General features: G+C 43.6%; 1 protein-coding gene across 5 annotated transcripts in view; it reads right to left on the bottom strand.

Annotated features, from left to right (window-relative positions):
- The window catches only part of LOC120313410 (BRCA1-associated RING domain protein 1-like), a 58,838-nt gene extending 44,062 nt beyond the window's left edge, over positions 1-14,776 (bottom strand). For 2 of the 5 annotated variants that reach the window (XM_039355318.1, XM_039355322.1), the window contains exons 1-3: positions 14,259-14,634; positions 12,553-12,609; positions 11,746-11,891 (exon numbers count right to left, since the gene is read on the bottom strand). In XM_039355318.1, the coding sequence (XP_039211252.1) occupies positions 11,746-11,891; positions 12,553-12,609; positions 14,259-14,353 (298 nt within the window). In that variant the 5' untranslated portion in view covers positions 14,354-14,634. The other 3 variants (XM_039355320.1, XM_039355319.1, XM_039355321.1) reach the window with 3 other exon arrangements.
- Between the last annotated feature and the right edge of the window lie 372 nt (positions 14,777-15,148).

Raw genomic sequence — 15,148 nt, 5'->3', positions numbered from 1 at the left:
TGGGAATACTGTTATCTGGACAGTCACGGACCTATTTTCCAAACAGGTGCACTTTATCCCTTGCCAAAAAATTCCCACTGCAAAGGCCTTAGCAAAACTTTTCATCCAGCACATTTACAGATTGCACGGGGCACCCCAACGCATCATCTCTGATAGGGGAGTGCAATTTACGTCTGCATTTTGGAAGGAATTTTTATCCCTCTTAGGGACCACTCAGGGATTGACATCTAGCCACCACCCTCAAGGAGATGGACAAGCGGAACGGTGCCAGTCGGTACTTGAGCAATATTTGAGATGTTTTTTAAATTTCCAACAGAGTGATTGGACGGACTTACTTCCTTTTGCAGAAGTTGCCTACAATAATGCAGTCCACTCCAGCACAGGCTACACTCCTTTTCAAATAGCCAACGGCCAAAGTTTCAACCCTATGCCAGAGTTAACCCCAAAAGAACCAACGATCCCTTCACTGAAAGAATGGATGGAAAACCTACAAAACACCTGGCCAATAGTCAGAAAATCACTAGATGAAGCTAGGCGGGCATACAAAGCACAAGCCGATAAAAAAAGGGTTGAGCCTACACCATTCATTATAGGAGAAATGGTGTACTTATCTACAAAATACCTAAAGTCCCTACAGCCCTGTAAAAAACTTGGACCAAAATATATAGGACCTTTTCCAATTAAAAGGATCATAAATCCAGTAACAGTAGAATTAGAATTACCCAAAAACCTCAGGCAAATACACCCAGTTTTTCATTGCAGCTTGCTGAAAAGAGAGCATCAGTCACCTCTACGGCCAAAAATCCCCCCCCCACCACCTCCAATCATGGTGGAGGGGGAACAACACTTCGAAATAAAAGAGATCCTTGACTCTAGGAGATATCATGGAACAACTCAGTACCTAGTTGCCTGGAAACACCTCCCTGCCTCACAAAATGAGTGGGTCCATAAACGTCACGTCAGAGCCCCAAAGCTATTGAAGAAGTTTCACACAGAGTATCCTAACAAGCCTAACTAAATTTTATACTTGTGTTTTCTTTCAGGTGGATCTCTCTTATTTTTAAGAGGGGCCGGATGTCAGAATCCAATCATATTTCATTTTTAATTATCAAATATAGAAACTCCCAATTCTGCCTTCTTTGGATTCTGCCATAAGAGGGAGAGAAGGGGGAGAACAAAGGGGCTTTATGGCCCTCACTTCCTTCAGTAGACTTCAAAGAGCTGAATGCTGAATGTGTGTTTATTGTAACCTATTGTAACCTCAAAGCGTTAACACCAGAGAACATTAGCATTAACAAAGAAGAGTATTTGCCTTTCATGTAGTTATCTGAAGTCTCCATCCAGACGGAAGAAAGAAGAAACGGGGTGGAATTGTGATACTTGAAACTATCACTGGGAAGGGGGGTTGATTGGGTGGGACTACTGGGGAACCCCTTAAAACCTTGAATGGGAGAGCTTGGACCCCAAGTCCTGTCTAGCATGCCTGCAACCATTTTCTCTTAATAAAGGATTCCTGTTGGAAGAACTATTCCAAGAGTTCTGTCTTCTTAAGATGCAAAGTGGGGTGGGTCCTTACACGTGGAGAATGTGTACGCCCTTATCCTTATGAAGAATATACTAGCCCACCTAGCCAACAGGATTTTTTTTTTTTCAAAATTAGACTTGCGGAAGGCTTATTACCATGTCAGAATCAAGGAAGGGGATGAATGGAAAACCGCTTTCAACTACCTGCTAAGCTGCCTCCAGTTTAAAGTGCACCCCTTTGGACTGCAAGGAGCACCCTCAGTGTTCATGCAATTGATGAGGTGTTACATGAACATTTATAGAAGGGGGTCGGTCCTAGTGTACCTTGATGACATCCTTATTTACAGAAACAAAAGCAGAGCATATAAAGCTGGTCACAGCCATATGAAAAAATTCTGCACAGCCTAATTGTATGGAGTTTCACAAAGAAAAGATCCACCACCTGGGCTATCATATCTTTCATGAGAGGGTTGAGATGGATCCCAAGGAGATGCAGGCGGTGCTGGAGTGGGCGCCTTCCTGAACCAGGAAACAATTGCAAAGCTTCTTGGGGTTTGCCAACTTTTACTGACAGTTCATCCCCTTGTTCGCTCAGATAGCCCTTCCCACAATCAACCTACTAAAAACAAAAGGGGAGGACAAACCAAAACTCAGCCAACCCTTGAAATGGACTATGGAATGCTTTTCTTTGCTGAGCCGGTGCTAAAAGACCCAGACCCTGGGAAACCTTTTGTCATCCAGGCCGACGCCAGTGATGTTGCAGTGGGGGCTGTGCTATTGCAAGAAAATGAGGGGGAGGGGAATTACAACCATGCACGTATACATCAAATTTGCAGAGGACACTAAGTTGGCAGGAATAGCCAACACTCCAGAAGATAGGCTTAAGATACAGAAGGATCTTGACAGACTTGAAAATTGGGCGCTATCTAACAAAATGAAATTCAAGGGTGAAAAAAGTAAGGTTCTACATTTAGGCAAGAAAAACCAAACACACAGGTATAGTATAGGTGGTACCTTACTAAATAGTAGAAACTGTGAGAGGGATCTTGGAGTCCTAGTGAACAATCACTTAAATATGAGCCAGCAGTGTCCTGCAGCTGCCAAAAAAGCCAGTGCTAGGCTGCATTAACAGAGGGATAGAATGAAGATCACATGAAGCATTAATACCACTTTACAATGCCTTGGTAAGGGCACACTTGGAATACTGCATCCAGTTTTGGTCACCACAATGTAAAAAAGATGTTGAGACTCTAGAAAGAGTACAGAGAAGAGCAACAAAAATAGTCAGGGGACTGGAGGCTAAAACATATAAGGAACGGTTGCTGGAATTGGATATGTCTAGTCAAATGAAGAGGGGTGACATGATAGCAGTGTTCCAATATCTCAGGGGCTGTCACAAAGAAGAGGGAATCAAGTTATTCTCCAAAGCACCTGAAGGCAGGACAAGAAGCAACTGATGGAAACTAACCTAGAACTAAGGAGAAATTTTCTGATAGTGTCAGGACCCACTTCAACTGATCACCCATGAAAGCAGAACTCTTGAAACAGGCATTGTCTCAAAAGGAAACTTTTATTAGAGACTAGTGATAGCAGGGAATTCAAAGCAAGATCTGAAGAAAAGCCCACATGAATAATATAATTAAGCAAGCAATATACCCCCTCCCACCAAAGTCATAATGTCAGTTTGAAATCCAGCCAATCCACAGGTGGCTTGGTGTGTGATTAACTGGCATAGTAGGCACGAATCTCAAGGTTTTCTCCAGCTTTCATTCCTTTTAACTGTCTCCCAGATAAGGAGACACATTCTATTCTCAAAAGGAGGAGGCCAGACAAAGGAGAAAGTGACAGTTAACACTATGAATCCCCCATGCACCCCCTCTCCCAACAATAATGGCAGGCCCCACATGGATAAAAGAAAGGAGAGAGCAGATGAGGAGTTTTGGAGTCTGACAGACAGTTAGAACAATTAATCAGTGGAACAACCTGCCTCTGGAAGTTGTGAATGCTCCAAACTGGAAGTTTTTAAGAAGAGACTGGACAGCCATTTGTCTGAAATAGTATAGGGTTTCCTGCCTGAGCTGGGGGTTGGACTAGATGACCTCCAAGGTCCCTTCCAACTTTATCATTATCATCATCATCTCATTATCATTGTTGTTGTTATTGTTATTATTACATCACAGAAGCTTACCAAAAAGGAGAAACGGTGGGCAGTGTGGGAGAAAGAGGCTTATGCGGTTTCTCCTTACATGGAGGTACTTCCTAGAAGGGAGCAAAATCCCATTCCAAGTCTGGACTGATCACAAAAATCTGGAAGCTTTGAAAAATCCCTGGAAACTATCTCCAAAACAAGCATGATGGACTCAGTACTTCCAGCTGTTCAGCTTCACCATGCACTACATTCCGGGGGGGGGGGGGAGAAACTTCCTGGCTGATGCTTATTGAGAATGCTGCAATACAACAGCTCCAAGGTGGAGATAGTAAAGCCCCTTCTCCTCTCACATCAGCTGGTGATTCAAGTAACCACCAGAGCGCAACAGAAGGGGAAACCATCTATAGACAATGTTATTGAAACAGATTTTAAAAAGGCCCTGGAAGTGGACAAGTGTTTTTGCAGTCACAGAAATCTCTGCTCCATGCAAGATGGACTAGTATGGGTAGGTGAGAAATTGTATGTGCCTGCCAGCCAGAGACTAAAAACCATGCAAACATGCCATGATTCAAAGCTAGCATGACATTTTAGGTTCATGAAAACTCTACACCTTCTCAAAAGACAGTTCTGGTGGCCCTCACTTAAAAAGGACATTGAAAGTTATGTTTCCAGCTGCCCTATATGTGCGACCGCAAAGCGGAGGCAGGCAAAAACATCAGGTTTACTCCAAACAGTAGCTGAGCCATCACCACCCTGGAGAGATTTTAGAAAAGTTTAAGAAACACTGTGATTTGGGTCGTGACTGACTTATTTTCCAAGCAGATCCATTTCATCCCTTGCCAAAAAATTCCAACGGCTAAAGCACTGGCAAAGAATGTTCCTGCACTGTATTTATTGCTTACATGGAGCACCACAACACATTATCTCGGTTAGAGGAGTCCAGTTCACATCAAAGTTCTGGAAAACTTTTCTGGACCTCCTAGGAACCGACCGAGGACTCAGTTCTAGTCATCATCTGCAGACGAATGGCAGGACAGAATGAACAAACTCAATATTGGAACAATATTTGGCAGGCTTTTTATGCAACACCCAGTCCCTAGTCTCAGGAACAACCGATGACCTTGGTTCCCACGGGACAAAAGATTATTTTGACTAACGAAGCACCTGGGCAACCCCCCTCCCTCTGTTCTATGTGGCAACATAGAATGAGAAGGAAAATGGCTGCAGCAATGGTCATTTGTAGAGCTGACAGTTTAGGTCAGGGCTTTTCAAACTTTTCGCTGATTGTACCACTTTTAGAATATGGCAACATTCGAGTACCATGAGTCATCTAGTAAGTTTTCAAAAACGTGATGACCAAAAAAAAAAAAAAAATGGAAAAAAGTGATAAAGTACAGGTAGTCCTTGACTTACAACAGTTTGCTTAGTGACTGTTCAAAGTTACATCAGCACTAAAAAAAGGGACTTATGACCATTTTTCACACTTATGACCGTTGCAGCATCCCCAGGGTCATGTAATTTACATTCGGATGCTTGGCAACCGATTCATATTTATGATGGTCACATTGTTCCAGGATCATGTGATCGCCTTTTGCAACCTTCTGACTAACAAAGTTAGTGGAAAAACCAGATTCACCTAAGAACCATGTTATTAATTTAATCTCTCCCTCTCTTTCTTTCTCTCTCCCTCTTTCTCCCTCTCTCCCTCTTTCTCCCTCTCTCCCTCTCCCTCTATTTCTCTCTCCCTCTCTCCCTTCCTCATTCTCTCTCTCTCTTTCTCCTTCCCTCCCTCCTCTCTCTCCAATCGGGGATCGATTTGGAGGTGCAGAGGGGAGAGGAGTGGCCGAGGGCTGCCCATGTGACCTTGAAGCGGCAACATTTGGAAGTACCAATGCTGCTCCAGCCAGGCTTGAGCCAGACAGAGTGGGCGATGGGAGAGGAGCGAGCCGATCACCTTCCCAGCAGCAAGGACTCTGGTGCGCCTTCCCAGGAAATGAGGCCTACAGTAGCGCCGAGATCGCATGGCTCCCCGGGAAAGGGACTTCCTGGCCGCACTTCTAGGGAGTGGCGCAGGGCCAATCAGGAGCCCCGCGAGGGGGTTAGCCTGCATGAAGAGCCATGCCTTTTCTATGGAGGAACACAATGAGGGAGCCAACCAATCACAGGACGTAGATTCTGATGGGCGGCCGTCCTGTGCCGAGGAGCCTGTGATCGCCTCGAGCCGCTACGGCGGCCCGATGAGACCGCGCTGCACTCAACAGGCAGCGCATAATGGCCAATGAGTGCCGGGTGGGGGGTGGTGCTTGAGAGGTGGCTACTGAGTGTGTGGCACCATTGTGGCTGTCAAGCCCCGTGGGCAAGACATTCCTACGAGGAAGGGGGCCCATGCAGCCGGCCGCCGAAGCATGCAGCCAGCCATCGCAGGAAGAATAGCTGACACCAGCCTACCGGGCAGCGTGCGGGACTCCAGTGCACCCTAGGACAGCCCACCGGTGCCTGGTTAGAGCAGCTGGCCAGCACTTCATTGTGGCCAGCTCTGGCGGGGCGGGGATTCCCTGGCGTCACGGAACGCGGCAACATCACCGATGGGCGGGGCATCCCAAGGAGGCCACCGGCGCCTGGTTAAAGCAGCTGGCTAGCACTCCATTGTAGCTAGTTCTGCCGGCAACTGCAGGGATCCCCCACGGCTTGCAGCTTCTGCTGCGGTGCTCGGATCGGTTTCCCAGCGTGTGGGCATTGGAATGTTCAATCGGTATCAGAGCTCAGCAAGCCCAGAGCAAGGGAGCAGCTACCCTTGCCCACGGCTGTCCCGAGTCACCATCAGATGCCTATCATGGGCAGATGGCCTGAGCAACGAGGCACCAGCAATCGCCTTGAGCTGCTGCCGCGGCCCAATGAGTCTGCGCTGCGCCTGACAGGCAGCACGTAGTGGCCAATGAGTGCCGAGTGGGGGATGGCACTTGAGGGTTGGCTACTGAGTGTGCAGCACCATTGTGGCCACTTCGATCGGTATTGGGAATGGAGAGCGGAGCTCAGAGCAAGGGAGCAGCCCCCCCCCCACAGCCGGCCCCCGAGTCACCGTTCTGATCAGCATCAGCAAAACAAATGTGGGCCTCGATTCCCACCTGCTGCCCTGGGATGAGTCCTCCGGGAGGGCGCGCGCCATCTGGCTGCTTTGCTTTCCTCTCCGTAAAGCCAGGCACCTCGGGTAGAGGAGAGGGGAAAAAGACTCGAGCCCCGGGAGACAATGTAAGGGCTATGAGGGGGAGAGGAAAAGAAATTGGAAGAGCGTGAGGCCACGAGAGAGAGAGAGAGAGAGAGAGAGAGAGAGAGAAAGAAGGGGGAAAAGGAGGGAGCGGTTGTGAGGTTGGCGCTCAGGACCGCGCCGTAAGCGGTCTCAAACACCTACCTGCGAGTGGATAGCTCTGTCCCCTTCAGGCTCGCACTTGCTTCTGAAGTAAGAAGGGGGGAAGGGCGACACGGATCCTACACGAGTCCCTGGGGAAGGCGGGGCCTCGCTCTGTGCCCTTCGCATGCCCTCAGTAGGGTTCCTGCCGGCCGTCGCCAAGCGGCATGTTTTCAATTTCAACAAGCAAGTGAGCTGGGAAGGAGGGGGGCAGGAAGGTGACGCTGCGGGGGGGAAGGAAGGCGACGCCGCGTACCAGCCAGGTGGTCACGTACCACTAGTGGTACGCGTACCATCGGTTAAAAAGCCCTGGTTTAGGTATAATATCTGACCAAAAATTCTGCAAAGAATCCACATAGTTCCACATATACAGAAAGCTAGTTTCCATGCAAAATTATATCATAATTCAATACTATAAAGATGAATATTATGGGTACTCATAGTATAGTACACAGGTCAGCAACCTGCGGCTCTTTGAGCCTTCCCCTGTGGCTCACAGCCTCCTCTGCCAGGATATATGCAATGTTATCTTCATTTTAGATATCAAAAGGGTTTTGCGGCTCCCAATGTTTTGTTTTCGGTGGCAAACGGGTCCAAGTGGCTCTTTGAGTGTTTTGGATTGCCTACCCCTGGTTTAGTACATCCTGTTCTTCCTCCTCTTATTGAGATAACTATTTTCAGATTTGCAGATAACATGTTGTCATTATGTTAAACTAAGATTTGCATCAAAACAAAGATCAAAGGAAGGTAGTTGTTATTCAGTGGTAGAAACATTCTTTACCTACAGAAAATGAGTTCAGTCAAAGTCTATCCAAGCAGGTCTAAGAAAAAATATCTCGATACACCTGTACAGCCATAGCCATTTAGTGATCTGTAAAGACCACTGTTCTAACTGTAAATGCATCTATTAAGCATTTCAGCAGAGGACTCATATTTAGAATGTGTTATGCTACATTCAGTTGTAACTCACCACATTATGCAATTCTTCCAGGGATATTCTGTAGCCTCCGGTATTCTATGCATTTTATATGCTGTTAGACTCTTCTTTCACTCAATTTCCCCAGCATTATAAACTTTTCCATAAATGCAATAGCCCCCACGATATCTACAATACCATGCACATCTGTCTCAATATCACCTTTCAACATTCATGATACATGTTCTCTCTATCTAGTTTTAGGACTTTGTGGAGAACAGATCATGTCTTAGTTCTACTTTGTGTAGAAATATTGAAAAGTCAAATAGATTCATAAATCTTTAAGGCAGTGGTTCTCAACCTTTTTAATGCCGCGACCCCCAACTGGTCTTAAGTCGAGGACTTTCCCTGCCCGGGAGCACCGCACATGCTTGGTGCTGCCCCCTGCACCGGCCGAGGCCTAGCTGGCAAGGGGCAGCGACGGCGCAGGGTGACCATCGGCTGGGCCACCAGCTGGCCCAGCCCAGGCAGGTAAGGCACCCGCCGGGCCACATGTGTGGCAGCAACCCTCCCTGCGTCCACCGCTGCCCCGCTAGCCTTACCTTGGCCACTGCCTGTTCGGAGCGGTGGCAGGCAGGCCCAGGTGCTCCTGGGCGGCCACGGCAAGCGGCAGCGATGGCGCAGGGCGACCACCGGCTGGGCCACCAGCTGGCCCAGCCCAAGGCAGGTAAGGCACCCGCCGGGCCCCACGCGCGCCAGAAACCCTCCCTGTGCCCTCCGCTGCCCCGCTAGCCTTACCTTGGCCACCACCCGTTCAGGCCGGCAGCAGGCAGGCCCAGGCGCTCCTGGGCGGCCATGGCAAGCGGCAGCGATGGTGCAGGGCGACCACCGGCTGGGCCACACGTGCCAGCAACCCTCCCTGCACTCACCGGCCTCCCACCTCCCACCGCTGGCCCTCTTTTACCTACTTTTAGTAGTTGCTCAGCAGGGAGGGAAGCTTTCCTTGCAGCACCGTTTGCAGACTGGGGCTTTTGGCGGTCTCAGCAGGGCAGAGATAGCCTGGACAATTTCTATTGGCTTTCAAATGCCAATAGAATTAGACTCTATTCAAGAAAGTCTATTCTATTGGCTTTCAAATGCCAATAGAATAGAGTCTCTTGAATAGAGTCTATTCTATTGGCTTTCAAAAGCCAATACAATAAGAGGGAGTAGCACAGCTAAAGAAAAGAGGGAAAAAATGACTGACAGCCTTGTTCGGCGACCCCCGTGAAATGGTCGTTCAACCCCAAATGGGGTCACAACCCACAGGTTGAGAACCGCTGCTTTAAGCATTACTGTGCATCCATTGCTATAAACAACTATAGAAGTTCAAACACTATATAAAGTATCTTTCCTAATGCATTTTTTTTAAAAAAAAGTGAAAGGCAAGGACATTATATTATGGAAAGTTTTAGTTACTTAGCATACTGGGACATGGCATGCAAATTGAAATATGTAATATTTTAAAAATTGGAATCCATTAAGAATAATTAAATTTAACGTCACTTATATCACACTACATTAAATCCCAGTTATATATTTTTAGGATATTTTATTAACAAGTTAATGTAATCAGAGGAATAAATGTATAAACATTCCATTTTAAAGAAAGATCAGAATCATTATAATCAAACTACAATGGCCCTTGGCTTCTCTTAATGAATTTGTACTCAACAGCTCTTATTAAAATCTTATTTTTTATTGTAGGTATTTTAATGGGTGAAAATCTCTGATTTGTGTCTCAAGGGCTGTGTGTGCATTCTAAATTTGCAGAATAAATTAATAGAATACAGAGCATCAAGTTATAACTTTGATAACATCTTACATAAAATTTAATATATTAGACTGAATGTGAATGTCATGTCTGTTGATAAAGCAAGTTGCAAAGATAAGTTATTAATAAAACCTAAGGCAATGATGACCAATTTATGCTGAAATATTTCATTGGTATATTTAGTTAGGCCTACTAAAGAACTGATTGGAAGCGATGGGTAGAACAAATCCAGAAAAAAAAACACAAGGTTGTTCCATCACTAGAAAAAGTTTAAGTAATCTTCCATTGTAGCAACAGAATCTTGAAGCCGGATTGCCAACAAGTTTAGAAACAAACGCTCTACAGGTAACATTGACTGTTCATATTATTTATTTACCCTCATCAAAATTTCTGTAATTGCAAAATATTTACCTGGATATAAATATTCATATCCAGAATATAGGCAGGGGGTAGCTGTCAACTTTATTTTTAACTGCCTGCATTTGTAAGCAAATATTTTAATTCTTCATCAAAATGAAATACACAGAGAGCTTGTACATTAATATTTTAGCCATTAGTCAATTATGTTGACAGATACTGTAGTCCTCAATTTACCATTGGCCACTTAGCCATCATACAAAGTTACAAACGACCTTTCCAAGCTACTTATAACCCATTTTTGAAATTCTGATGGTCAACCCGTTGCAGTAATGATTGCAATTTGGGAGCTTGGCAACCAGCCCACATTTACTGCCACTTATACCATCCCATGGTACCTCTTTTTTTTTTTTGCTGGAAACTAGCATTTACTTCCAGTTTCTGGCAAAAAATGCCCATTGGCTAAAATGGGTTTGTTTAACAACACTTGCAAAAAAGGTATAAAAGTTGAGCATGGTCATGTAGTGGTCCTCTTAACAACTAGCATGACTTATGATCATAATTTTAGGCTCCATTGCAATGATAATTCAAGGGTTACCTGTATATTAAAAAAAAGTCTGCACAATGTTATTCAAGTATCATATTCACCTTTGACTAAAGAAGCTAGGCCACAATTCTTTCCCCTTGTTAAGTGGAAAAAAAGATTGTTGTTTTTTAGAAGGACAAACTTTGTGCTAATGGATTCATATTTATTTCCTGAAGTGACAAATTACAGTTTAGTTATTAAGCTGCTGCACAATGGGAATGGAAAGAACGTTTCAAGATTGAGGTCAAAAACTTTCTATCTATCTATTAATTATATACATTTAGCTCCATAAAGTACTACATCCAGAAAATATCTGTCTCAAGAGAATCTATTGGAGTTAGCTGTTCAGAGGCAGCCAAGAATATGGGATATTTATTTCTTGTTAACTTTGGATTAAACCTTTTTGGAATATATGCTTAAAACCAAAGTTCAAGGTCCAGGATGATAAGGGTAATTAATAGAAAATGAGCGGCTCTACTTTTTTCAAACATGATTTCATCAAGTTTTTGTACTGCTCCACATTTTGTTCTTTCAAGCATCTTATCATTCAACACTGTGTTCTTTGTCCTTTCCAGATATATTCTTCACTTTACAGCTCCTGTAAAGTGGCGTGAGCTGGATGATTAAAAACAGTCAGAGAAAACAATACAGCTAATTGTAATGGAGTCTCCCCATTGTGGGTGAATGTCAAGGGGGAGAGTGCTTAAGTGAATGTTAAGTGGAATATGGGGTGCCTCAGGAGTGGAGAAAACCCTAATGCAGATACAAGCCCACTGTCCCTAGCCTCCCAATGCCTTCCCCACCCCAAAAAACCCCACATTCTGCTTCCCACCTTTTTGAGTCCCCACTGTCGCTTGGGTCTTGTCCCCACCCTCACCATCAATTGTTAATTAGAGTCCATTTTAAATGTATAGTGCAAAAAGAAGTCTTGAAATATGTTTTTGTTCTTTCAAGCTACGTAATTCCAGGTTTCAAAAAGTATTATTTCATTTACCTGAGAAGTCCTTGTCCTGCAGAGTTTGCAGTTTGCTATAGAGTTTGATGATGATGTCTAGTTTCCTGTTTATTTTCACATCCTGTTTCATGGTTGGCACCTGACATATTGGGCAAGCTATGCCAATACAGTTGCCTACACAACTTCTGAAAAATATAAACATGATTTCATATGGGAAAAAATACACCTGGATAACAAACTACAATTTCTAACACATGGTTAAAGAAATCTTTATCTTAGAAATTAAAATACATAAGAACAAGACAATTGTTTACAATACATTTATACAATACATTTAAAATGCTGAAGTCTTCACTCATAGCGTGTATGTGTAATTTACAACAAAATGCACAAGTAAGAAGAAATTACAGAGAGAGAGAGACAGTGGCATTAACGTTTGCATGCTCCCTCTTTCTGGATTATATGATTTACTTTTCTCCGAGTGTTTCTAGAATATTATACTGATAGGATGATTTATGTGCCTATGCAGAGTGGAGGGTATTTAAATGCATAATAAATATGTCAAACCTAACAGAGGCTTAAATAATTTAATTTTTATTTCATCAACAATATAAAGAAAAAAAGCACTACAGCAAATAAGCGCTTTGCTGAGAAAGATAGGTATGATTACATAAGAAGATATAATCATACTAGCAGCTACAAATAGAAAGCAACAACATAGGATATTTACTTCAGACTAAAACATTATCAAAATAGGCAAGTTTGGGAAAAGCTTTATAACAGTTCACTATTAATTTTTCACATTTTTGAACTGCTCATCTTCCTCAGAGTAATGGCATGACTCACAGACAGAAGACATGTTCACAACTTCCTAGGTTCACAGGTTTCTTCAGAATGTTAGTGCTGTCAAGGAGAGAATAAATGGAATTGAGTTATTTCTGTCCTAAATATTAGAATAGACACATTTTCAGTGCACCCCAAGATAAATAATATCAAGATAAATAAGCTACGTAAACACTAATTTTTTCTTCATAAACATAAAGAAATTGTCTATTAAGAAAAAAAGTGTGTTTACCTTTTCTACTCAAATAACATCACTCTAGGCAGCTGCCTCTTGGGACAAGCTTTACATGTGAAGGATTCCACCTCCAATACAGAAAAACATGGCTGCCAATGTAGTGTCAAGAACAGGCTGCAAAGTCCATGGGTGTGCTTTTAGAATTTGGAGGACAGTTTGAGCTTCCTTCTAAAGCAGAAGCAAATAGGTTTACAATAATTAAAAACTTTGTTTGGTTATGTCAAGGCAAAGGAACAGCCACCAAAGAAATTAAAACTGGTACTTTTTTTCTATATTTTGTAATATTTTATTAGATTATAGAATAAAATACAAAAATACAAAAGCAAATAGTAGGACACAGTGAGGAGGAAAAAGGGAGGGAAATGAGGGGGAGAAGGGAAAAAGAATAGACTTCCTCTGTTGCAGTAGAAGGAAGCATTAACATTGAACCTCAACTTTTTACTTTTCTATAATATTATAAACTAGCCATTTCTATAACAACAAATGAATCTAATCAGTAAAACCCCAAATCCCTCCCCTTTTTTGACACCTTGCTAAGCACTGGTGGTACTCAAATATTATCATATCCTAAAAGTGGTACAATCTGTGAAAAGCCCTGAATTTCAGCATTCAGTTATTTCTCATGGTACATTTTTTAATATATTTCAACAGTGTTATAAAAATATCAAAGAGGCTTCTGCACAGAGGGAAGCAGACATTAACAGGATGGTTACTTCCGTAGCTGCTACTTATTCCAGTGTCTTATAACATGAGGGGAAACTGAAACAAAGCTGTCTTTAAATGTGCTGATAAGCAGCTACAGGCTACTTTTGTACATCTGTTTCTGGATTGCAGCAATCAAAATATCAAGATCCATGGATATTTACAGCAACTTCAATGACAAGGTTTTAATGGCATGCTACCTTCAACTGTGCAAACCAGTGTTGAAACCCTTTATTCATTCTGCAATATTGCTATGATTTTGCCACTGAAACATCAGAACCCGAACACTAATGACATAGATATACTCTAGAGTAGTGTTCCTTGCCCAGGTCAGCCTTTATAACCTGGCAGTCTAGTTGTTGAAGCTGCAATTCCTAATTCATTTGATGGAATCTACATTGAGGAAGGATGACCAGTGCCAACAAAGTAATTGTTATCAGGGAAATCTGTAAGATAGGGAGTCACGTTACTGAACATTCTTCTAAAGAAAATCATCCCCTGAATATAAGTGAAAATGTCTACATTTAAGGAATTCCCTAACTTAATTCCCTAATAGCAACTTTCTCCATAAACTGCGGTTAAGAAAACCACTGCCTCGTTGCTTACTCATTAAATTCAAATGTAGAACACTTCTGAAAAAAACAGCTCGTCAACCGAACCGTTTGTATATACCAAGCAATCTTGTTTTACTTAATGAGACTTCATTTCCAAATCCCTTTTCCCCAAAGCCTCTCCGTTCCTTCCGCCCTTTTTCTCAAGCATAATCGGTTACCAAAGAGAGCACTTCAGGCACTCGGCCAACCGTCTCAAAGCCAGCCGCGTTTCTTTCCACGGGGTTCCGGACTGCGGGTGCTGCTCTTGCGCCATGTGGCCGGTGGACTCATTACCGGAATGGCTCCGGAGTTTACTGGGCCGTATAATCCTTCCCTTCCCGCCAAATACAGGTCAGAAGACAAACACACCCAGCCCCCAAAAATCGGTTCAAATTGTGCGCTTTGCGACTTATACAACACGCGCATGTCAATTTGCAAGGACGCACGCGTGAGATTGTAGAGGGCAGAGATTGACACTCTCAGGGATTTGGTTGCTCGGTTTCATAGCCCCATTTGAGGCTCTTTTTTTAATTGACCCCTGCAAATAATAGGAAAAAAACCCTACTGATTTCATCCTTGTGGTAATTCTAATCCCCGCTTAGTTAACGGAAAAAAAGAGTCAAGGAGACACAGGAACTAGCTCTATGGTGCATTAGACGTTCAGCATTTGCATCAAGCATTCCATTCCGCCTTCGGCAGCCGACTGGAAAGTTCCCGGATCTGGGGGAAAATTTGCGTGTGCGCGCATGCGTATCCTATTGCGCTAACGTCTCGCGCCTCTGATTGGTCGTTTCATTCGCTCGGTGGGACGGTTTGATACGAGCTCTGCGACCTTTGCCCCTTGTTCATATAGAGGTTTATGGGGAAGGAGGTTTGCTAAACGAAGTGTGCACGTATGCAGTCTCACGCGTTTATTGTGTTAAACCAGACCCATGTGGCTGTTTCTCCCGTATAATTTCGTTTATTGTTGTGAAGCTGAATATCGCAGAAGTAGTTTCCAAGTTTTGAGTTAAGATGTTTTCCCCAAACGATGAATGAAGAAAAAAAAATCTTAAAAGAGGCGTGTTTT

Source organism: Crotalus tigris, unplaced genomic scaffold, assembly GCF_016545835.1.
Source record: "Crotalus tigris isolate CLP2741 ecotype Arizona unplaced genomic scaffold, ASM1654583v1 scf7180000018674.437415, whole genome shotgun sequence".
Taxonomy (NCBI): domain Eukaryota; kingdom Metazoa; phylum Chordata; class Lepidosauria; order Squamata; family Viperidae; genus Crotalus; species Crotalus tigris.
The sequence above is the reverse complement of the archived record's forward strand: the minus strand, read 5'-3'. Positions and strand labels throughout refer to the sequence as shown.